This window comes from Empidonax traillii, unplaced genomic scaffold, assembly GCF_003031625.1.
Source record: "Empidonax traillii isolate 1590-97213 ecotype Southwest subspecies unplaced genomic scaffold, ASM303162v1 scaffold781:size518241, whole genome shotgun sequence".
In the NCBI taxonomy this organism is placed as follows: Eukaryota; Metazoa; Chordata; class Aves; order Passeriformes; family Tyrannidae; genus Empidonax; species Empidonax traillii.
This window is the reverse complement of record NW_020955974.1, coordinates 68,673-92,499: the sequence shown is the minus strand read 5'-3', so window position 1 is coordinate 92,499 and position 23,827 is coordinate 68,673. Positions and strand designations below refer to the sequence as shown.

At 40.1% G+C, this 23,827-nt stretch overlaps 2 protein-coding genes across 2 annotated transcripts in view; one reads left to right on the top strand and one right to left on the bottom strand.

Moving 5' to 3' along the window:
- The window catches only part of LOC114066587 (thyroglobulin-like), a gene marked incomplete at its 5' end in the record, with an annotated part of 129,421 nt that overhangs the window by 37,594 nt on the left and 68,000 nt on the right, over positions 1-23,827 (bottom strand). The gene's annotated exons all lie outside the window — the stretch shown is intronic.
- Positions 2,191-22,714, top strand: SLA (Src like adaptor). Its single transcript, XM_027901385.1, has 8 exons — positions 2,191-2,367; positions 7,508-7,601; positions 12,867-12,966; positions 16,237-16,323; positions 17,643-17,746; positions 19,210-19,341; positions 20,200-20,332; positions 21,218-22,714. Exons 2-8 carry the CDS (start codon positions 7,541-7,543, stop codon positions 21,435-21,437), a joined length of 837 nt encoding a protein of 278 aa, XP_027757186.1. The 5' UTR covers positions 2,191-2,367; positions 7,508-7,540; the 3' UTR covers positions 21,438-22,714.

Genomic DNA, 23,827 nt, shown 5'->3' with positions numbered 1-23,827 from the left:
AGGTTGCAGAGCTCTGTGTGATGACATTGATGTCATTTTCCCAGGCTTTCCAAAGTCTGGCTTCCAGAGCCCAGAGGAGTAGAAATCTTTGGGACCAACTCAGGGAGTGTCTGACACAGCTAAGAAGCCATGGGGCAGACATGTGGCACACACCAGCACACGGAGGGTAACAGCGAATTGGCAGGCCAGCCCAGCAATGGAAAGAGAGACTGAGATACAAGCACTTTTCCCTCCGTAACTCTCTACCAGAACTGTAATTTCCAGGTAAAAATGGAGGAGAAGGGAGGGTCCTCTCTCTTACATTAAAAATTACATTTTGAAGAAGGAAGATTTCTTTGTCATACATCAGCCTTTGCAAACCCCTCTCTGCTGTCATCAGAGGCAGCCCTACAAGTGCAGTGTTCCTCTCTGAAGTGACTCATTGAGTGGCTTTGTCAGGCACTGTGAGTGACTTGAATAACAGGATATGAATACCTTTAAGCTGACATATAAAGCCCCATTTAATTCATATAAGCACTTTCTCCCATTTAGATGTAAACTCTACCTTATAAATTATCAAGGTATTAGCTGAATGCACTGAAAGGGTAAACCAGCTTTCATCATTGCACAAGAGCACACAACCACCAGTAGCAGGCAGAAATGACATGGAAACAGAAAATTCTATTTACCTTCCTCCACTGTGAACTCATCTGTTCCTCTACACGCACGGTACAAATGGTGCCTAAGATTTACTGAGTTTCCAGGGGATTTGTTCTATCAAGCAAGTCCAACCTGTCCTTTAGTGTGACCAATCTTTCCTACTCAGTCTGAGACCTGCCCCAGCCCTGAGTGCACCTTAGGACGTAACCTTGTTTCTTGGAAAAGCACAAAGACCGTCAGAGCCAGTCTAAGGCAGAGAGCGGTGAGAAGGATCAGGAAAAGGCTCTGCCTTTTTCCCACATGCAAACCTCCCCTAACCCATGATATTTTAGTAATTCCAGAGACTCTGTACATCAGTTCAGTGAATGCCATTAAGGAACATCCTTGACATCTGAAGAAACAAACAACTGGCAGAGGCAACCAAAGGGCATTACAGTAAAACCAGCTCCCAGAGCACTGGCTACAATGCTGTCAAAACTGTATGCTGTGGACTGACTTGCTTATCAAGTTCTCTAATGCTTTCCTGTCCCTTCAAACTGAGGGCTGCTAGCACAGCCCACCAAAGAGAAAGGATATTCTCCTGAAACTACCATAGTTCCAAATTTTGGCACAGCTTTGGGATTTGATCAGTGTTCCCTTGTTCCAATAACAGTTACACAACAGCTCTCACAATTGTCAACTCTTAGTTTTCATCATCAAACATACTGGCATTACAATAACCATCTACTTGGAGCTACTCTGGTGTGAAGTAGGAACTCTACTTGCATTTGCTGGGTTTTCTGTTTTGTTTTTGTTGGTGTTTTTTTGTTGTTGTTTGGTTTTTTGTTTGTTTGTTTGTTTGTTTGTTTTAATTTTCCTATACAACATCAAGGATAGGAGCTTTTCAGGTCACACCTTGACTATAAAAGCAAAGGACAAACTTTAATAAATTCCTTCAGTTTCTATATTGGTATCCACAGTACTATGTTCTTCAGTGCCCTTAGTCAGGTTATTTAACAGGCCAGTATCTTGGTTCCCCCACCTCAGACAGTGAGATGAAGAAGGTCCTGAGGCTTCTGTACTTTGTACAACTGATGTGAAAATGGGTTTCATAAACAGGCTTTCAATCCCTATTTCTTTATCGCTGATAATAAGCTTCAATTATTTGTAGACAGAGGTATTTTGGGGTACAGAGTAAAGAATAAAGCAAAGTTTGCATTCCTATTCAGACTCAATAAGAGTGAAAACAATGTTTTGTGCCTCTTCCTGTCTGTCTGAAAAAAAATAGCAAAACTACATAAAATAAAACAGTTGGGAAATAGGGATTACTGGATAAATAAATTTGGAAGAAGAAAAAAAAAACACAGAAACAATTTTTGTGTAAGTAATGCAAACCAGGTTATTTTTACTCATTTTTTAATATCTGCTAAAACCAGCCCTGATGCAATACGTTGAAAACCTCCCTGTTTCTCTCAGTCCATAGATAAAAAGTGCCTTCAGTAGTGACTTGCAACAGGAACCTCATCTGTTGCAAACACTTTGAGCCTTCCTTATTTCTCAGAGAGGAAGTATGTGGCCTGTTTGGCAAATGCTGCTCTACATGACAGCGTGAACTTCACAACACTCTCATTCGACCGGCTGCTCCTCGACTTGATCAGCTAAACCTTGCTGGCAGCATGAGAGCAGTATTATGACTACGGCTTTTTTCAGAACTACTGCAACCTGGAATACCATGCCCAGCATTTAAAGGTAATCATTGCTCTGATAATGTTTTAGATTATCTGCATACAGGACCAAATGCCTCAATTTTATTTATATAAAAGGGAGTTCTATTTCATTAACAATGACAGTATTCAGACAGTGGATTTCAAGTACCACCAAAGGTAGAAATAGAAGAGCCTGCCTTGATAATTTTCTTAAGGAATGGTACTAAAGATAGAAGGGACAAGGAGTATTTCTGCTGAAAGCTCACAGTAAGATAGATGCTTAGGACCTTATGCTGAAGCAAACTGCTTTTTACTATAACCCAAAATATGAGCCCACAGTTTAGTGGGCTTTTTATTCAAAGTGTTAGAAGTGTGCCTACTGTAGTATTTCTGTGTCGTTTCACGATTGCATGTTTCTATGAATTACTTTAATGAGAGTATTATATTGTTCTTTCTAAGTGCAAAGATACAAGTGCCTCAAAGCTGAATGGATGTTCATTTTGACTGATAACAAATTAAGGGGAATTCACCAGAAAATATACAGCTTCTGAAATTTAATCTGCTTTTTTTTCCCCCACATGAAAAAATAACAGGATGCTGGTGCTTTCATTTTCTAGCTAAATGGGATTCAGACATTGCCTGGGAAGCTTATTGAGATTAAATTGTAAGACACTGGCAGTATAGATGTGGATACCAGGAAACAAAAATAAAATAGAATATAGCATCCCAGGAATGATGAATATCTTAATTTTACTAGTCTGTGGTATTCCCTGTAGACGGGCTTTACTCAGGAGCTTTTCTGCCTTCTTATTTCTCTTATTTTAATTTCTTTATATTTACTACCCCTCAATCATTTTAAATATAACCTTGGAAAAGTTCTTCCAAAGTGACAGACTTTTCTATATCCCACACTACTTAATGTCTCCAGGAGCACATTTTCTCAGAGAACAAATTCTGCAAGGGGAAGTTATTGCTACACGTGCTGCACACAGGAACGGAAGGGGAAATCTGTACTACAGGTTTTGGGGACCCCTGATATAGGTCAGTGGGATTCCAGCCTTGACAGGTGAAGAATTCACATCCACTGAGAGTTCTGCCACTGATCAATAGGACACAGAGCAGGACTGAGACTTTGGATGTTTCCTCACCGTCCTTTTGGCAGCGAAGATCACTAAGAAGGAGTAGCTGTGTGTGTGCAAACACTTATGGCTGCAGCAACCACCTTCCCTCAAGCTGCATGTGCACGAGTGGAAAGGGGAGGGAAGGAAGGACCAGTTCCTGGAACACTGCAAATGTGACCTTAATGGTTAAAATCAAATTTCCACACAAGCCTGAGGAGGTGGCCAGTGAGTGGGTAGAGCCGCAGGTGGATTTTGGGTTGCAGCCCAGCCGCCCAGCGGTTCCTCTGAGCTAAGCAGCAGTTACACTCCTCCATGCAGAGTTGATAGGGCACAGTGACTTTAGTGTCTATCATTTCTTCTTAATTTTTCCCAAATCCCCCTCAGTGAATTATTTCCTTTGGATCTGGCATAATTATCTGCTTCTATGGCAGAGGGATGCCACCTCTACTTGTATCCCAAACTCTGCCATCAAGTTTAGATATAAGGAACAAATTTCTTATGGTGAAACAAGAAAACAGGTTGCCCACAGAGTTAGTAGATGCCCCACTCTTGGAAGCATTCAAAGCCAGGTTGGACAGGGCTCTGGCTACATGATCTAGTTGCAGATGTCCCTGCCAATGGCAGGAGTGTTGGATTAGGTGGCCTTTAAAGGTCCTTTCAACCCCAGTTATTCCTTCAAGTGAGATTCAGTTCCCGGAGCTGATTTGCTATTTCAAAAGATTATAATCTATAAAACTGTTACTGTTCTGCTATTGACTTCAGTGATAAAAAATGGTTTGGCCACAAGATCTCTAAAGCTTCTGGTAAGTGCATTTTTTCAGGGTGTCTCCAAATTTCAGAAAACCACCAAAGAATTTCTCATACAGCAATACAATGCATTTATATTGTGCTGCCAATAATCAACACAAGCACGAGCTACTTAAGCCATTAAGTTCCATTACTCACTTGAGAGTAAAGTGCACCTTTTAATCACTTCGGTTAAGTGAATCAACAGCAAGGGTCGCAGCTTTCCATTTGTTTACTTTTACTGAACCCTTCCACCATGGGTCTAGAGAACATCTTGAACTCTCTACCACTTCCATCTCTATCTAAGACTTTATGCTGCCAATGGCAGTGACAGTAAATGAGCACGGAAAATGCAGCGAGACACGGCAAACGCTGGTGACCTCAAAGTCCAAGACGTCATTGCTCTTCACTGTTACTGAAAGTACTTTATAACATTTGTATTTTCTGTAAGTCAGATTCCTCCACACCTAAAGCAGCAGCACGGGGCTATACACTCTGTCCTGATGACTGCAGAGGTCCTTAGAGAAGAATGATGCCCGGGTGCATCGGTCTGGTACAGCAGAAGTGAGCCAGGCCAGTTTTGGACATGCTCTGCAAAAACACCAAGTAGGAACTTGCCTGTTGTCCAGTATTTAACCCCTCTGGACTAGACAGTGGCTTAATTGCACACTACATATAAGAAAATCTGCAAAAAAATATTTCAGGTGTTTTTAAAGCAACGTTTAGAGTTTCCAGAAAACTGAAGGTGCTGTGGTCAAATGTGCCATGCTTTTAGGAAGTTTGTAAGCGTAAGGTAAAATTTAAAGGACTCTTTCCATCATGTGCAAATACTACCTATTACTTCCCAAAGTGACTCAGGCACACTTGAAATTAGGAGTAGAAAAAATGCCCTTGAAAGTAATTGGTCACAAGTCTGACACTAGTAGGATGACTTGCTCTCCTGGCCTTCAAATACCAAGTCCCAGCATAAAGGGGTACACAGAGGGGTGCACAGAGGTAGGAGCCTTATTTCTGGGGTTTTTTTCCAGATCTTTGGGAGACAAAACTTGAGCTAGTCTGATCTAAATAACAATTGCATGTTTCAAAATTATATACAAGCATAAGATGTCGATGCTGTCATTCTTGCCATCTATCTGAAATTGCACAACATTTTTGGCAACTGCAGCTCAGTTAATATACACTGAGAAAGATTTGAGCTTCCCTTTTAAATTACTGCAAAAATGCAGGTAGTAGAGCACAGAGCTCAGTAGAGGTTATCTGTCCAGGTATTTATCTCACTTCCCTGGCTGAGTTTTTCAGCCCCGTTGAGCTCTCTATTGCTGTGCCCAGGAAAATTTCTGACTAATTTGAAGACGAGCCAGGAACATCTATAATATCTTTAGCCAAAGCACTGGCTGCACTACTTCTCTGGGTATACTTCTTTATGGGATACAACTGAGAAAAACATTCAATAAATTAAAATTTGGTTTTGCAGAAAAATATTCATAGTTAGATCAGGAAATTATGATCTTGCAAGCAGACAGTGCCTGAAAAAGTGAATTCAGGTTTCAGTCTTAGAAACCTAGGTGCATTTAAATGGAGAAAGATTTTTTGTTTTCTATCAAAAGAGACCTTTTTTTTTTTTTCAAACATGAGTACTCAAATAGCTTATTTAAATTTATTCAGCTTCTAGATTTCTTCTAAGAAGCAGCAAAACAGTTTTTTGTTCTTGTGACAGCAGCTTTCAGACGCTTGTCAGAAAGGCACTGGCACAGCTGCACCCTACAGATGTGCCACAAGCTCGTTCTGAGTGCAGACAGCAAAGGGGTAACATGCCATTTGGCCAGTGAAATAGAGAATCCTAGCAAAGAGCCTTTGGGAACAAGCACTAAGAAGCTTGGAAATCAGATGAGGTAGAGTCAAACTGTGCACTACCATCTGTTCTAGCACTGATCTCCGTGCTTTTGATAAAGGACGAATTTTCTTTCCTTTGAATGGCATTTTATTCTGTAGGGTGTCTTCCTAAACTGGATGCAAAACATAAAAAATTTATGGTAATAATCAACATACTCAAGTTCTGCCAATCTTATTCCAAAAGACAATTAGTAATAAAGTCTTGCTGATGTCAGCATTTTTGCTTCTCAGGGCTGACACCTCTCCAGCTGACATTGTCAGGCTGTAGCCTGCGTAAGTAAAGAGCAGCACAACAAAGTCAGTAATCATCTTTGAAATACTTAAGCTGGAAAAGACAAAAAGATGCAGAGCAGCCACTCTATGCTGCTAGAGCTCCTGATACCATTTTCACAGGCCAAAGGACAGAAATATATTTTTGTAAAAATAATTACCCATTTGCTAGTGGTAGAGAGTGACTTTGCTTTAATGTACAGTTTTTAAATGGGTATAGATTATTCTCCACTCCCTCCGAAAATATGCCACAGCATGTGAAAATATACCATAGCATGAGACACCTTCCACATCCAAGGGATTTTTCTCTCTGTCAGGGAGAATTAGAATGGCTGCAGTAAAGCTATTAGAAGGAACTGTTCCTCTCACAGTATTTACTTCCACAATTGTCTGATATTGTTTCTTGTACATCCACCAAAACTTTTTAAAACAAGTATCTGAAGAATTTGCACCACTGGTTTTACGCCAGAGGACTGTTCTGAGATAAAAAAAATTTTAGGTAAGGTGTTACTTTAAAAAAAAAAAAAAAAAAAAAAAAAAAAAAAAAAAAAAAAAAAAAAAAAAAAAAAAAAAAAAAAAAAAAGGAGGGGAAAAAAAAAAGGGAGCAAAAAAAGAAAAAAAAACGAAAAATAACATTGTCCACATTTGCTGAGAACACAACTGCATCAGACAAAACCTACCAAGCAATGTTCTATGTTCTCAGTAGTAAAGCAACATATGCACAGCACTGGAAACCAGGTACATCAGTCTAAATAGATCCTTTCCATTTTCAGAACCCCAAATGCTGAAAAGAACATTTTGTATATGAAATTATTGTATGGGCATGGCTCTGCTGTTACTTCCTATTGTGTTGAGGTACTGGTAATGGAAACTTTTACTACATCGTGTTCTTCTGAGCAACTTCCCTAGCTGTGGTTTTCTGCTATTCCCCTGATAAAAGCACCAAAGTGGTGAGAGTTTAGCAAGTATGTAAAACTCTCACACGAATTTGGCACAAGAGCTCTCAAAAGCAAAACTGTATAAAACTAGAGACACCCAAACTAGGTCATTTCTCATCTGCTGGCACAGCAGGTGTTATTCTGATGTTAAATTTCAACACCTCCTTTGATTTAGTTCCGAAGAACTTTGGTGGAATTAGAGAGCGCGATGGGAAACACTGTGAAAACTCCAAGAGCCTCCGAAGAAAGAAACATGCCGAGCCCAAGGGGTAAGCACTCGTTTCACTTCTTTCAAGAGAAAATGATGTTCCAAAGATATGGTAGATTCATCCATGTGTCTTCCTTCGCCCGCCTGACGTAATAAGAGCAGGCAAGTGCATGACTGCTGTGGGAAAAGGATTTCCACTAGACAGTGCTTATTTTTAGCTACATTCTAGCTCATTTTCCAGGAAGTACTCTGACAAAAAATCCTAAATGTTAAACTTATTATTTGCCAGAGATCCTTGAAAGACATTCCTTCCAAATCAGAAAGCACTGAAACGCTACTTCAGAAACCAGAAATTTTGTGTTTTGACACAGACGCATGGGGTATTTTAAATGGATTTGTTCTTGAAGTTTAAGTTTCCTTCATTTAAGGTTAGAAATTTTAATGATGTTATGCTTGCACTGAACTTCATGCCCACTGTGGCCCACAACCAACTTGTCCCCAGGTTTATCGATAAAGGTTATACAGAAATACAAGTTTCACCAGGCAAGCTGCCAAAGGTGAATGCAACACATCTGCCCTGTGCATCCACATGTGAATAAATCAGGTTGCAAATCCCCCCCCTGCCACTCTCATAGGCTGGTAGAGGTCAGGTATCTGATGGGGAAAGCAGGAGGGGTGCAGTGACCTGCTGCTCCAAACTGAGTGAGTGGGTGGAGAGTCAGTGCAACCTCTCGTGATGCAGTGAGACAGGCAGCTGGCACAGGAGCTGCAATAAATCACCCCTCAAAGGTGAGGAAGAGAAAAAAGTTTTGCTTTTTAGCTTTGGGTTTGGGGTGGGGGCTTTTGAGTTACTTTTTTTTAGAGGGGGGAAGGCATTAATCAAAATTTTTGGGGTTTCCATGAAAGCTGGTTGGCTGCTCATTATTATAAAGATAAGGAATCAGTCTGGTTTCATTGTTGTTGCAAGGAAACCGAGCCCTTCTTTTAGCATGGTCAGGTACTAGCTGATATGAGTAGCCTTGCAGCCCTAGGTCCTAGTAGAGCAGAGACAAAATACTACTCAGAGGCCCATAACATAAAAAGACAATTTTTTTTTTTTTTTAAGAAGAGTGCCTTATGCTGATATTCCCAACAACTACTGACACAAATACCACAAATAACCATCCAAACAGAGACATGCAGACACTCAGAGTAGGACCTCACTGAGGAGCATACCATGGGTGTGACCAAGTTTGTACTGTTCCTGTACATGCTTAAACTCAGGATTTAGCAGGGCTAAAAACAACTGCATCCCTTCCTGTGATGTAAATAAAACACACCCCTAAAAAATAATTCAACAAACATTGATAGCGCAACAGTTACAAGGGGAAAACATCCATTTATCCCACTTGCACTCTCCTTCACATCTAGAACACCTAGAAAGGTGATTTGTTAATCCTGCCTGACCTCCTGCTAACACCTGGGGAAAGAACAAGTCTCCCATGGCTGCAACGGCATCTGCCAAGGGCACAGGGGTGTCTAGGACACTTCACATAGCTGGAATTGTGCCAGACACCTATGCTGAAACATTCAAAGACAGGATTTTAGCTACAAAAATTGTCACTGATGGAACACCTCTCCTATGCACCCTTTTAGTAGAGCTTGTTGTCATATGACAATGGGTAGTGGTTTGAAACTAAAATAGGGTAGATTTAGACCAGATATAAGGAAGAATTTTTTTACTGTGAAGGTGGTGCAACACTAGATCAGGTTGCCTAGAGAGGTGGTAGATGCCCCACCTCTAGGAACTTTCATTGGGTTGGATGGGGCAACCTGATCTGGCTGAAGATGTCCCTGCTCATTGCAGAGGGCTAGACAAGATGACTTGTAAAGGTCCCTTCCAACTTAAACTATTCTATGGTTCTATGATTTATCAGCCTGCATAGCTCTTTGGATCTATCTCATAGTCTGGATCAGACCAGCATCTTTCATAATGGTTTAGACATTGCTAGTGAAAGTTGGGAATACAAACATCAGTACTGTCCTCCAAATCCGATGGAAAAAGACTTCTAAAAATGAACCTGGTACTAAAAGCATATGTTGTGATTAATCCAGTGAATTTTCATCTGTTTGTCTTCCTGAGCAGATCAAACTACAAATCACATTACAAAACACAGAAGATTTCCTACAGGCCATGAACAGCCACCTGTGATTTAACTGAGACACAAGATCCGATCCATAGTTTCCAGTTGAAATAGTTATTAGGAAAACCAGTTGGACACTGGTTCATTTCAGTGAGACTGAATAAAATGAAGGACTGAAACAGAAGGGAAAGAATGAAAGGAAAGAATGTCCAGCAAAAAGGGGAAGAAACAGATAACTAAAGCCTGCAGTCTTGATTTGCAGTGTGAATGTGTTCATCACACCCCTATGAGCCCCTTGTTCTGCCTGAAAGCTGCACTGAAAGCAAAGCCTTATGCTTTCCCCACCACCAGTGCACCAGTCTTGGTCCTGAGAAAGGGAACAGTGTAAAAGCTGCATTTCCCAAGGAGGCATTTGGACTCCAATGACAACTGTACCCACCTGACAGTACACTGCATGGGCATCCCTGGCATCACCCAGGTACTGATAACAGTAGCCAGGGCAGCAAGGGGTCATCAGGGATTATGAGCCCACCCCCTTCTCTCCTTCCTTGAGACCCTGAATCAAAGGTTAATCCCTACTGAGCTACACCTGTATAGCTCTTGGTTCCCAAGCTGGCTGGTTCAGATCTAATTTGGGCACCAGAGTGTGACTCTGCAGCCACACCTCTCAGTGCTGCACAGTCAGTCTCTCAGATGCAGAGTGCCCTCCTTCACCCCCTCTGGTACATACTATGCCATAAATCATAGTATTTCTGCTGGACAGTGAAGCTGGATGATGCATGAAGTTCATTCCCACTCCAGACATGGACCACACCAGCGCACAGCACAGCAGGTTTTTGAGGGTGATGAGCTGAATCTGGATAACCTGCCTGTGCTCTTCCTACACTCCTACACTTAGTCCATTCGCAATGAATAATTTGAGGGATGCGACATTCAGTCTTACACTTTGCAACACATTCAGGGATGCAGACATCTAAAATTAGCATGCATTTCACATTCATTTCCTGCTCTTAAAAAACCCACTCAATATTAACACCTGATTCAGTGGAAATGATTGTGCTTCGATCTTTCCACTCTAACTTTTGATGTTTTCCATTTCAGATGTAACCTACACTTGCACTGCGGAGGAGAGCTTGTGTTAGAAAAACTTAGCCAAATCTTTTTTCTTTTACAACTAGAAAGTGTGGGGAACTCATCAGATCAGATCTATTAGATCACTGTGTGGAGAAAGAGTATAATTTGTTTAGTTCCTGTTTCCAGTCTTTTGTGTTTGTAAGGAGCTAGTCTGGGTTCTGTGAAATGTTGTAGAGCATGGTGGAGTACTTTGTGTGACCAAAAACCCCAGTGAGGTTTGATTTAAATACCAATCAAAACAAAGTCCTCTTTGTGAAGAACGAGGGGTCCTTTATTGACACTTTAAGTGTATGTAGTTTAAGAGGTAACATTTGCAATGGATATGGAAGCTAACACTATGATAAATTCCTTCCTTTTCAGAACTACAAATTGGCATGCAAAATTGAAACAAAGAATGAATATAAAGATGAAAGTGTAAACAAAGTAACACAGGTCTTGCTAGAGTAGAGAAAAAGTCACATACCCTACGGTGCGTAACGAAATGCAAACCACCAGTACACAAGGAAGGAGAGAAGAAAAGCACTTCATTTCTGCCCTTTCACTGTGGAAACAGAACATCTATAAATAAACAACAGAACTTTAAAAAAAGCATTGCTAAAGGCATTGTCATTAAGCTCAAAATAACTATATTCCATGTAGAACTGCTGACTTACAATCTGCAATGAGAAATTAAGTGATGGTACTTTATCCTCATTTTGCAGTTCTTAAAATGTACCTTCTGGCCTGTATTTCTTGTAGCCCTGGGCAAAGATTTTGTTTTGTCAAAAAAAAAGACAGCACCAATGCTTAGGTCTTGTTAGGCCTCAAGTAATAAGTAGTTTCATGGACAGAGAAAGTATCACCCAAGTTTTCTGTGTGGAACAAGGAAGTAGTCAAAGATTTAGCACAGAATTTTTTCAGCAGGGTTGAACTAACTGTATAATAAGTGTATATAGTTTAATCAGTAGATTAATCACAACAATCAGCTGTACTGGACTAGTCTTGTTTAATTCAGTCACACTAATCAACTAAGAAAACCGTGGCAATACTAATACTAAACACACTGTCAAAATAATCATAGAATGGTTTGGGTTGAACGGGATCTTAAAGATTATCTAATTCCAATGCCACTGCCATGGGAAGGGATGCCAAGCACATCAGGTTGCTCAGGGCCCCATCCAGCCTGGCCTTGAACACTTTCAGGGATGTGGCATTCACAGCTTCTCTGAGCAATCTGTTGTGTTTCTTTCTTGCATGTTTCCTTCAGCCTTTTATTGTTATCAGTGTGAGTTGTTTTAAAGACCCTGAGACACACGGGCTGTCTCAGCATTTATTCAGAATGTTGCACCTAGGTTTTCCTAAAAAGCTGTCCTCCTTAAAGAGAAGTTGGCAAGGAATCTAGATTAAATTAGAAAAACTAACAAGATGCAGAAATGTGTCTAATTCTCCGTCTAATTACTTTATCTCCTACCCCTAATTTATTCCCATTTTTGCACATGTTGAGTTACAGAATCCAGTTTCCACACAAAGGGGAGCACAAAGTGCAGTGGTTGTTCTTCAAGCCCATTTTAAAAAGTGATGGAAATGGGAAATAATGGCCAGACTCTCATTGACCTTGATCTAAACTAATTTCATACCTTTGAAAAGTATCAGTGGTGCTAAATGATCAGTAGTGCTTGTTGATCAATTCAACATGCATCTTCCTTGTCTTAAATATAATGCTACAAAACTGTAGAGGCAATTACAGACAGTGGTATTACTCAAACTGTGCTACTTCCTAATACTATAAATGCTAATTTTTCTAGTTTCACAACGAATATATCCTTTAAATATGGTAATTACTAGAAAAAGTGCTCTAAATTTAGCTGCTTACAATTAACCAAATGACTTTTTTCATTTCTAGCATCTTCACATCCTTCTTATACAGCTATAGGTTCATCTTGAGCTATTTATGTTTACCAAGTGACATTTCAGAGATATTTTTTCCCATTTGACCTACTCCATAAAATATATCACACTTGTTGAAAAATCCATTTCTGTTTCAGAACTCTATATTTGCTTTAAGTGACATTTTCCTTTCTCTTTAACAGGCCAGGAGAGTGACTTCCTTGCTGTCCTCTATGATTATCCTTCAGCAGACATAAGCCAACCTATATTTCATGTAGGGGAAAAACTACGTGTGCTATCAGAGTAAGTGGATCAATTTCTTTTTAAAGTAGGTTTTATTACAATTGATGTCAAGTTCTGTTTTATGCACCTGGCCCAAACTGGATGCAGTTCAGCAGAACAGAGTTCAGAATTTTCAAGGAAAGATGCTTAGCCAAGGTGTAAGTTTCCCTGTATTTTAAGAATTTGGGATTACAGATTGATTCTTAGATTCCTCTGACATGGTTACTTAAGCTGATTCAGACTCTGTTCTAAAATAGGACTCAGAACAGAATTCTGCTTCAAAAAATGATTTTCAGAAAGTATTCCCCCAGTGTTAGTGGAAAACAGACTAAGAGCCAAAATTGTTTGAATCACATAAAAAAGGAAAATAATTCTGAATTTCTATATGTCAAGTGTATCTTTCATTTTCTCTCTCATCCTTCTTAATCTAACAACCCATTATGATTAGGTCTTAGAACTTCATCCTAGATGTAAGGTAAATCTAACAAAAATAAAATTAAAAGCTTTTTATTTCCCTATTTTTAACGGATTTTGCATTTTCTTAGTGGAGATTAAAAAAAAAAAAAAAAAGCCAGTGATTTACCAACCCAGTTCCAAAATTTATCAGCCCCAGAAGGAGGCAGGCTTAAGAACACTAGGTGAGAGTGACCTTAAGCAGAGTACAAATATTGCCAGACACAAGAGTGACCACATTTCTTGCAAAGTGAAAGTCAGCAGCCCTGATATTCTTTTATGCACAACTTGTATCAGCACACAATGACCTCCCAGAAGCTACTTGGCCCCACAGCCTCTCTTTGCACTGCTCAAAATGAAATGAAAGATTTCAGTTTTGCAGCTGGTGGAGCAGATGGATCCAAGGAGAGACCAGGCACATTCATAGCAGAGAAATCCTCTGAGGGTTTTAAATTCATAAAATAAATTCTCCACCTGAGAAAGTCAAATGGCTGGAGGACAGAAGTACTCAAGACAAGTATCACTGATGGTTCATGAATTCTCAGACTCTTCTCCAGGCCACCCTGACCTGCAGTGGCCTTTGTCAGTCACAATACACAGGGCTGTGTGTACCTTTGATCTGACCCAGGATAGCTGCAGTCACGTTCTGCTTTCGCTGCCTCCCTGAACATAAAGGTCATAAGACCCTACCACTAGATAAATCTTCTGCTGATGAAGAGCTTCCCTAAACCAGGGGGATTCTTCTCTGGTAACTTCCAGCAGTTTAAACCTTGCTCCAGTTTGCATAAATAACATACATGACATGGTACAACTGCTTCAGCTTTGAAATTCCAGCTTAAAGCCTCACTCTCAGCTTTCACCAGCTTTGAGCCCTCACACCACCACACAACTGCATATGCCTGTATCAGTGGTAATTATATGTGTGGTATATCATATGCATATACGTGCTGCAAAGTACAACTTCTAATAAAACAGGCTTTTGCAGCAGAAGTTTTTTGGCACATTTGCCTGTTGTGCAGTGATCAAGAGCTTCTCCTGACAGTAAATAAGAGGCAAAGTAAGCCTTGATGGGAAGTTTCCCCTTCCTATTTTAGATCATGACCTTGTTCACAGAAGACAAGACAGTTCAATGCTCTATGTAAACCACAGTGTCCTAATGCAGGACCTGTTCTTTCCTGCCAGGGTATGCTCTGATCTTGGTAGGAACTGTTTGACTGCAGCATCTTCCTGCCCATAAGCTCTAGGCACATTCCTCTTCTCAAGTCATTCAAATAACTAAATAAAAGAAGAGTAGTATGGGAGGGCCAGAGCACAGGTGATGAGGAGTCACCACAGAGAGAGAAGTCAGCATGAGCAGGCAGCACATATTGCTTTTACAAGGGCAGCTTTTCAGCCTTCTGCCAAAGCAACAATGTGTAGCAGCAATCAGCCCCACTACCCCTGCCAGGAACATGATATATGGAACCTCCATAGGAAATACAAGTCCTCACAGATATTTGTGATCGCTCTGTGTTGGCAGGATTAGATAAGCACCACTGGCACAGTTTCTCACTCTCCACACTTGTCAGGCACCTTTCATTACCAGATAAACAACTGCATTTAGCTGGCAGCAGTCAACCCAAATGTCCTCCAAAATTCCCCCTAGACTGCACACTGTAGCTCCTGCCCCAGGAATTTTAATTATCATAGGGATTTTTCAGGGTTAGTAATATTAAAGTTTGGAGCAAGAGAGATGATGAGTCTCTCTGGTTTTTTCTTATTGCAGTTCTTGGTTCTGTCTAGGAGAGTTATGGGGGAAAAAAAGACAAAAATAACCTAAAATTCTTATAGACAGTTTCATGTCAGCTGGAAAACCACAAACAAAACTTGTGGGGCCCTGAAATTTCCAGCTCCAAGCAGTAGATACTTCTCTTTTTCCCTCAGCATAGACATCCTGGACCATGGTCCCAGTGGCTGTAACTTGTGACATTTCACCTAAGAGTTTTCAGCTCAGCTGTTTTGACATACACTGAGACTCTGGTCTGCAGTCTGGAATATTTATATGTTAACAGTCTATTTGGGAACACTTATATGAAAACCAGCATTCAAACACAAGACGCTGTTATTTGGATTTCAACTCTTAAAGTGAAGGTGGAGAGAACCCATCAATCATCAGCATCCTTGCACCATCACTAAAGCTCAGCAGCACCCCTGTGAAAACTTGGTACCCTGGATTTATGAAGGTATTCAAAAGACAAAGCCAGCATTCATTATCACAGCAAGAAGTGAAGATATATCGGTGAAAATGTGTATGTTTAGTCACCTGGCTTCAGCTACAAGGTCTTTTTCATTGGAATCTGGTCTGCAACTCACTGAAGACAAGGAAAAGAGCAAACCACAAACCAGGTTCTGTTGGACTGAAAGCCTGTTCCAAAGCAAACACGATCCATTTCCCAAGTACCTCTATCCTGATGTTACAGGAGTAACTACAGGGCTGTCCAGACACAGCATATTCAGCTGTAAATGGAATATCTTGGGTACCAGTACAAGTCTAGCTGTGGGAAGGCAGAGCACAGCATGATTTAACCACTAAGTATTTACTCTTCTTCTTCTAACTACAGAAAAATATTTTATTACTTACGTAATTTAAATGGAACAAATGTAGCTTATTTCTGCGTCCAAACTTAATTCTCAAGTAGGTTTAGAAATGGAAAAACTCTAAATGAAACGAACTTGGGTCCCTTTCTGAACAAATAGGTTCAGGAGCACAGAGAGCAGGTTACAGGCTAATCTATATGTCCACTAATTTCCCAAAGGAGGAGAAGCTCTGAAAATATCTCTTCTTTTGCTTTCACACAGTGAAGGAGGCTGGTGGAGAGTCCACTCCCTTACAACGGGTCGAGAAAACTATATTCCAGGAAAATATGTAGCAAAGGTTTATCACGGGTAAGTAAATGTATTTTCCACAGCCTTTCAACACTATGTTTTTACATATACTGCTCTGATTGGTTATTCAGTGTCATAATCCAAACCATGGCAATAGTGACTTGACAGACAGAAATTTTATTTACTGACATTATAAGTTAGCTCCTTTGCAAACTGAAAACATCAAATCCACATAGAAATTTAGATTAAATGAAAAGGAAAAAATCCTTCTGTTAAATGCTGGAAAGGGCCAAAACTGCCTCAAATGTCATAGAAGGTATTTAACATGCATTCATTGCATGAACTGATCTTTAATTGTAAGACATTGATAAAGAGAGCCGATTTAGAATGAATTTTTAATATTTACAAAGAGCAAATTTTAAGCTATGTTTTCCCATGGAAAACAAACCAAAAAGAACAAACAGAAACACTAATAAGTCATTCAAGAATGTAAACTCTCTCACTGGAAGAACTAAGGAAAGTTCAGAGATTTTTTTGTAGCCCTGGACACCACTCAGGGGAAAAAAAGAACATTAAAGCACACACTTCGAAGTTTTCTGGCAAAAGCTTTAATACCTGTTTAATTTTAAGGATATGAACTGTGAATTTCACTGTGAACTATGCAAGCGCTTTTATGTCCTCCTGAAACAGAGATGCTTTCCCAGAGAGAGCAATGGGAAGGGAAGCTACTGTCTGAAACCTTCCCCGAGATCATTTTGATGACAGCAGACTGGATGAAACACATGAGGACAACTTTAAAATAAAATGCCAGTAACTCCAGACCAGCTGAGCAAGCCCAGTTACATGGTCAGACACTGGCTGTGGCAAAACACAGCAGTGCACCAAGCTGTGGTGAAAATTAGTAGGACTGATATCCTTCTCCACAAAGACAATTCGCTCAAATGGCTGGACTGTTCCCTAGAAGAAGGAAAATTGTAATTTATTTGGGGTTTATTTATGATACAATTTGGGGTTAACAAAAGTGGCTTAAATGAAAAAGAGAGTTTTAACTAATGCCACAGATGTCATCAATATACCACATGAATCAGTCCCCAGCAATTCAGATCAAAGCAGCTCAAAAAGTTTTGTTTTCCTTAATAAGTCCAAACCTTATTCATTCTTCTCTTTGCCTCAAAAAAGTTAAAGGAACTCAATGACAGCAGAATTTTCTCCATAAACTGGGGAAACATGCCTGAATGTAGTTCAGAGAATAACTATAGAAAGCCACAGAGTTATTTTGAAGTCACTTTTCCTGGCTAATGCAGCACTTTCACAGCCACATGCTGTTCTCTGTTTCACTGGTGTCCAAATTTCAGAATTTGTTTTTTCCTGTTTCACAGCTGGTTATTTGAAGGGCTGGGAAGAGAAAAAGCAGAGGAACTTCTACAGCTACCCAACACCAAGGTCGGTTCCTTCATGATCAGAGAGAGTGAAACGAGGAAAGGTGAGAAAATACAATTTCCCCCCCCCCTTGATCTCAGACATTAAAAGTTTTACAGCTCTTCATTTCACTCCCTGTCCTGCTCCTTATGGATCAGTCCAAACCCAGAAAATGTATATAATGGGAAGGCAAAGGCACCCAGTGAATGGGAAGGCAAAGCCACCCAGTGCAGCGTGCCAGCCTTCATCAGTCACCTACATTTTGGGTAGTGCTGGAAACAGGGTTAGTGATGGCCATGGAAAGTTCCATGGGCATCAGCACAAACAAGACACAGTTGTTCAAACACTATTTACTTTGGTCTCCTGCAAACCTTATGAGGCAGTGGGACTTCTTAATTTTGTTTACTTTTTAAAAATGACATGCCTTCAATTTTAGTTTCTTTCTCTTGCTATAGGGAAATTGTACTGTACCAACTTTATACTTTTATTCTCTTCAGTGGGAACATAGAATCCTAGAATACTCTGAGTTGGAAGGGACCCACAGGGATCATTGAGTCCAACTGCTGGTCCTGCACAGGACCCCCCAAGAGTCACATCATGGGCCTGAGTGTTGTCCAAATGCCTCTTGAACTCTGCCAGGCTTGGTGCTGTGACCACTGCCCTGGGCAGCCTGTTCCAGTGCCCAATCACCCTCTAGGAGAAAAACATTTTCCTAATATCCAACTTAAACTTCCCCTGGCACAGCTTCATGCTGTTCCCTTGGGTCCTGTCACTGGTCAACAGAGAGAAGAGATCAGTGCCTGCCTCTCCTCTTCCCCTCCTGAGGAAGTTGTAACTGCAATGAGGTCTCCTCTCAGTCTCCTCCAGGCTGAACATACCTCTCACATGTAATGTGCTGCCTTCATTTTCTGAAGCACAAAAACCACATCCTAATGCCATGACACTACAGTTAAATGAGAATAAAAAATCATCTGTTCTGACCTCTTGCATACTACAGGCCAAACAGTTTCTTAATACCTATATTAAATTCAAGGAAATTTAGGATTAGCATTCAGTCCTTGCCGATAAATGCTGCGTAACAGTTTTAAACAAAGAAACAGAAAAATCCAAGTGGTCATCTCTTGCATTATCAAGTCTCAGCTACTACATGAATCAAAGCTGACTAAATCAACATATACCAGCCTATGAGTCTGATCTCCCTCTTCAGCAGATGGCAAACAACTTCTATAAAGGCCTATTTCCTTTACACCATTTCAAAAGATCCCATACCAGCAAAAATAAAGGAAAAGCACACCAGAAATTTAAATTCAACCAAAATCTCGTGCCCTGATGTTGTACTCTTTATTTTTCTTAAGTATATATAAGAAGAATAAGTAAAAATTAGGATGGCCACTCGGGTTTTTTCAGATTTTTCTGGGATGTTTTGGATAATGGCACCACATCTTACAGATACTCTGGCTGTGGTCACTGTTACCCACACAGAATTGCAGCCCTACTTTGGTGTAACTAGTTCTTCTCTTTCCCCAGGGTTGTATTCCTTGTCAGTGCGACACAGGCAAGTGAAACATTACAGGATCTTCCGCCTTCCAAATAATTGGTATTACATCTCTCCACGTCAAACCTTTCAGTGCCTTGAAGACCTGGTCAATCACTACTCAGGTAAAAATAAATGCAGAATAAACATATCGTCCACTAGCAACTGTAAAACTATATCTCAAAGGCCCAGAACGAGAAGTTTTGCCTATGTCCAAGACTTTCCACAGACCAAGCAATGGAAAAAATGTTGGTTTATAGTCTTTTACTTTATTTCTCACCCTAAATACAAATATGCTGCCCTTAACTGTACAAACTGCACAATTAAGTGGCTTCAGTTACCATATATCATAATGAGAACATTTTAAAATGAGGAAGGAAATTACAATGAACTAATTGCCTAAAAGTTACAAGAGAACAACAGGTTCTGTGCTTAATTAGTAATGGATACTCCGTAATTTTTAAAGTGTGAAGTTATCATACCTGTATAGTTCATAGCTAAATGAAAACATGTACTTTTCAAAGTACAAAGTACTTTGAAAAAAGAGTACTCTGATCAGCTGGGGAGAGAAGTCATATTCACATTCAAAACATGCAGAAGAAATTCCCAAGTCCAATGATATAAACAGAGGAGTAAGAATTTGGACAGGATTTTTATTTATATATACGTGTGTATATATGTATATATACACACATATATATATATGGTTTATGTTTCTGCTCCGTCACAAACTTCCTTCTAGTCTCTGAGCAAGTCACTTTATCTCTCTGTGTCTCAGTTCCTCACTTGTACTGTATAAAATATATCCTGTGATAAATTAAAAGGCAAAGGTATGAGGAAAGGAAAAAGTTAAGCCTGTGTTACTGTGTCCTTGCTGAGAACACACAATTTACAGAGTTCAAAACTGTTTATTTGAGCATGTGCCAGGGAAAGAAAACAGTAAGCAGGCATTAACTGTCTGTGTATTCATTTTTCCCATTCAGAAGTTGCTGATGGTCTCTGCTGTGTCCTCACAACACCTTGTCTTACCCAGTGCACTAACAACAACACCATGACGAATCCAGTTCCTCCTGTGGTGATGAGGAATAAAAATTTCAGCTGGAGAAACATTCACAGGTACCACATTCAACACAGGCTGCCAGAAACAACAAGGGTGTTTTCCAGTCCTTGTATATCCTTGTACTTGCAACTCAGAAGATACAGCCATTTCCTCCTCCTGAGACCAGTTTTAAAGATTAGACAATCTTCTGGCAGCAAGTTAACCCATGAGCACTGGATGCCCAAATCTCTAACTGATAATCCACGTCTAACTTTGAAAGAAAGTACAGTCAGCATTCAATCATTTCTGCTATCCAGCTATCCACATAAGCAGTCCCCTTTGTGACCAGGTCACAAAGCCTGGTCAGATCCACCACCACTGGCACACCGATGTGCTTTCAGGTGAGCCCCAGCTGAAGGGGCTCCCCGTTGCCGACGTGGTGATCATCCATGAAGCAGCACAGGTGCAGTGAACGCATCATCCCAGACCTGTTGTGTCCCTCTCAACACGCAGCCCAACTTGAAGTTCATGAGATTTCTAATATCACAACTGCAACTAGAGAAAGTAGGTCAGGTTTCAAAAGCTGGGGAAACAACCAACCTCAGGAACAAAAGCACCTTTTACTTTTGAAGTGTAAATTTCCCTCCGCTACTTCTTCTTCACAAAACATATTCATGTTTATGACGGCAAGAAAATTTTGTGCAGTATTGAGGTCATTTTTCCTACAGATTAAGAAAAGAGTATAGTTGCTATTTCCTTTTCAGATGCCAAAAAATATTAAGATATTACTGTTGTACTGTTTTTTTGAAAATTGCTAAGTGACAGGAATTTTCAATGATTTATGAGGCAGGAATTTTTTTATACAACAAAAATAACATTATTTGGTTTAACAACTGTTAATATTATAACAATAGGCTCAGTCCATGTAGCTGAAACAGTAATAAAATTTTGTTCTTTTAAAGGCTGGAAGTGACTGAAGATACCAAAAGCACCCTGGCAGCAATGGATGACTCTTGTCTCAGCTATGGCCTGAGGGAAAGTATCGCTTCCTACCTCTCCCTAACAGAGGATGACAACGCTTCTTTTGCAAGTGCCAGAAAGAAGAAAGCCCAATCTCTTATATACACAGGGAGCAAACGTAAAAGTGCCCTTCACTTGCCACCTACATACTATGAAGACTAAATATAAGACAATCAGGGGGAAAAAACCCAACAACTGAGGTGTTAGAAGAGAAACCCAGAGCACCCCGTGGTCCTGCAGTCCTTCAACAGCTGAGAAATACAGACACCCCAGCTGGTGACCCAACTCTAGAACTTCTGCATTTAATCTTCTGAATGTTACCCAGAGACCTTCTCAAGGGTGCTATCTCAGCCACGGAATATGCTGGGAGTGTCCCCGGTGTACCTGAAATTAAAACTGGCTCACAAACAGCAAAAATGGAGATAGACTCTAAATCAGAAGCCAAGTGAGGCAAGTGACTCTTCAGCAAGGGTGATGCCCAGCACTGTACAAAGGTGACTGCATAGGCAAGGACTAACTGCAGCTCAAGAACTTAATTTAAGTCTTGCTCTGATATTCTCCACAAGGCTGAAAACCACCTTTACAGAACCCATCTACATTGGAAAAAGGAGCCTTTTTCATCTCAATGTAGAATTATCCATTGTCATTGACAATGGGTCAGAAAGTTGTCAATAACTTTGAGAAAGCATTTAACATCCAGCATCCAAGAAACACCTGATTATATTGACTCTGTACTTACTTTTTAGGAGAAAAAAATTAAAATCACTGACTTTGCAAGTAGCATTTAATTAATCTGCTCACAGTGGCCTGCAGCATCATAAAGTAGCCACAAAATTAAGAACAGGCCTAATTCACAGAGAAAAGCAGGTCCTGCTTATCCCTGAGATGGGAGTACAGACATATCCAAACACATAACTCAGCTGCTCATAGTGTAGCAGATATAAAATGAAGAACAAAGGGGGGGGTTAAACAAAATGTAAAATGTGATAATATTGTGCCTAACTGCAAAGTTTGGCTTGCAAAGGTGTGACCTTTTATGTGTAGAGGAATATATTTTAACTTCATCTTCTGGAGTAAGCCTCATATTTATGTATAATATTTATATTATTAGAGCTTTTAAAATAATTAAACTAAGAGAACAAATCAGTAACAGTGGATGTTAAAGATTTTTCCTAATTTCTTGTCTGAAGAGAGTTATGTCAAATAGTAATGACACTTTTCATCAAACCACTTAAAAATTAAAGGGTTTTCTGAAATTTCATTAATTTTTCTACATGTATTTACCCTTTGCTAAGGGCATAAAAAGCAGGTAGCATGTTCCTTTGAACTTGCCTTGTGATTGCTTTTGAAATCAAGCAATAACTCACATCTGAGGGTGTAAAATGCTGCAACCTATGTTCTCAAGCTGAAATATTTTCAGTACAATATTCTGTTGAACCTTTTTGCAGAGATTTGAATAATGAAGATTTGGAGAAATAGAGAACTGGGTTTGTTTGTGTATATATATATATATCACCTGTAGAAACATCTGTATGCTCTTTAGATCTTGTATCAGGTCATTTGCACTATCAAGAGAGGTTCAGAGATTAATATATTTCACAGCCTATTTAAACACATCTCAGAACTTACAGGATGAATGTAATTGGCTGGTAAACATTGAACTCCAAAAAGCAAAAGAAACTCAGGAACTCTGGGCGTTTGCATAATCTCACTACTGTTACTGCTCATTAATATGCTACAGTGACTGCATTTTATCCACGAAATACGTATGGGGAGCATTACAGATTTCTAAGTCATGGCTTGTATGTATTTATTAATTAAAATTATATCCAGTAGTTACTTTGTATTGCTTTTAGAAAAAGGAAGACCTACTGTGCAACTAGTTCAAGCACTCAGTCTTGCAATGCCACTGCCAGAAGGTATCTTTGACAGAACACAACAAAAGAATCCAAGAGCTCATACAATTGGCAGCACTTGGAATATGCCCTGTAAGAAGTGTTGGAAGGGACCTCCAGACATCACCTGGTCCAACTCCCGTGTCCCAGGAGGGCCACGTTTGGCCAGTTGCCCCATGTCCAGATGGCTTTGGAATATCTCCAGGATGGAGACTCCACAACTTCCATGGGCAACCTGGGCAGGCACTTGGTCACTTCCCTGGGCAACCTGTGCAGACGCTCAGTCCTCCTCACAGTAATGACATGAGAAGGTGACAAATCCTAACTACACGTGCCTTAGGGATGGCTGAATTTTATAGATGGTTATGGGGAAATTCTATGAGGCCTGGTCATTTCTCACAAATAACTGAAAGACTGTATCAGGGACCTTTAGGGAAACACAACCTTGCAAGGGCCGACAATACCGAGGCGATTCCGTACAAATCTGAGACTACCTAAGGCACGACATCAGAAATACCAAACTGGGGTAGGGGTGTAACAAAACTGGGATCAATGGAAAAAAAGTAATCAGAGCTGGTTGGTTTGTTTGAGAGGGAATGAGCCTGGTAAAGGAGAAGAAAAGGAGATGGGAAAAGAGGGAAGAAAGGGGATCTAAAG

Excerpts from the sequence above, each read along its gene's own strand:
- SLA (XM_027901385.1), top strand. The coding sequence starts at position 7,541 with ATGGGAAACACTGTGAAAACTCCAAGAGCCTCCGAAGAAAGAAACATG. Across the intron at positions 16,324-17,642 it reads GTAGCAAAGGTTTATCACGG|CTGGTTATTTGAAGGGCTGG; the intron begins GTAAGTAAATGT and ends CCTGTTTCACAG. Across the intron at positions 17,747-19,209 it reads AGAGAGTGAAACGAGGAAAG|GGTTGTATTCCTTGTCAGTG; the intron begins GTGAGAAAATAC and ends CTCTTTCCCCAG.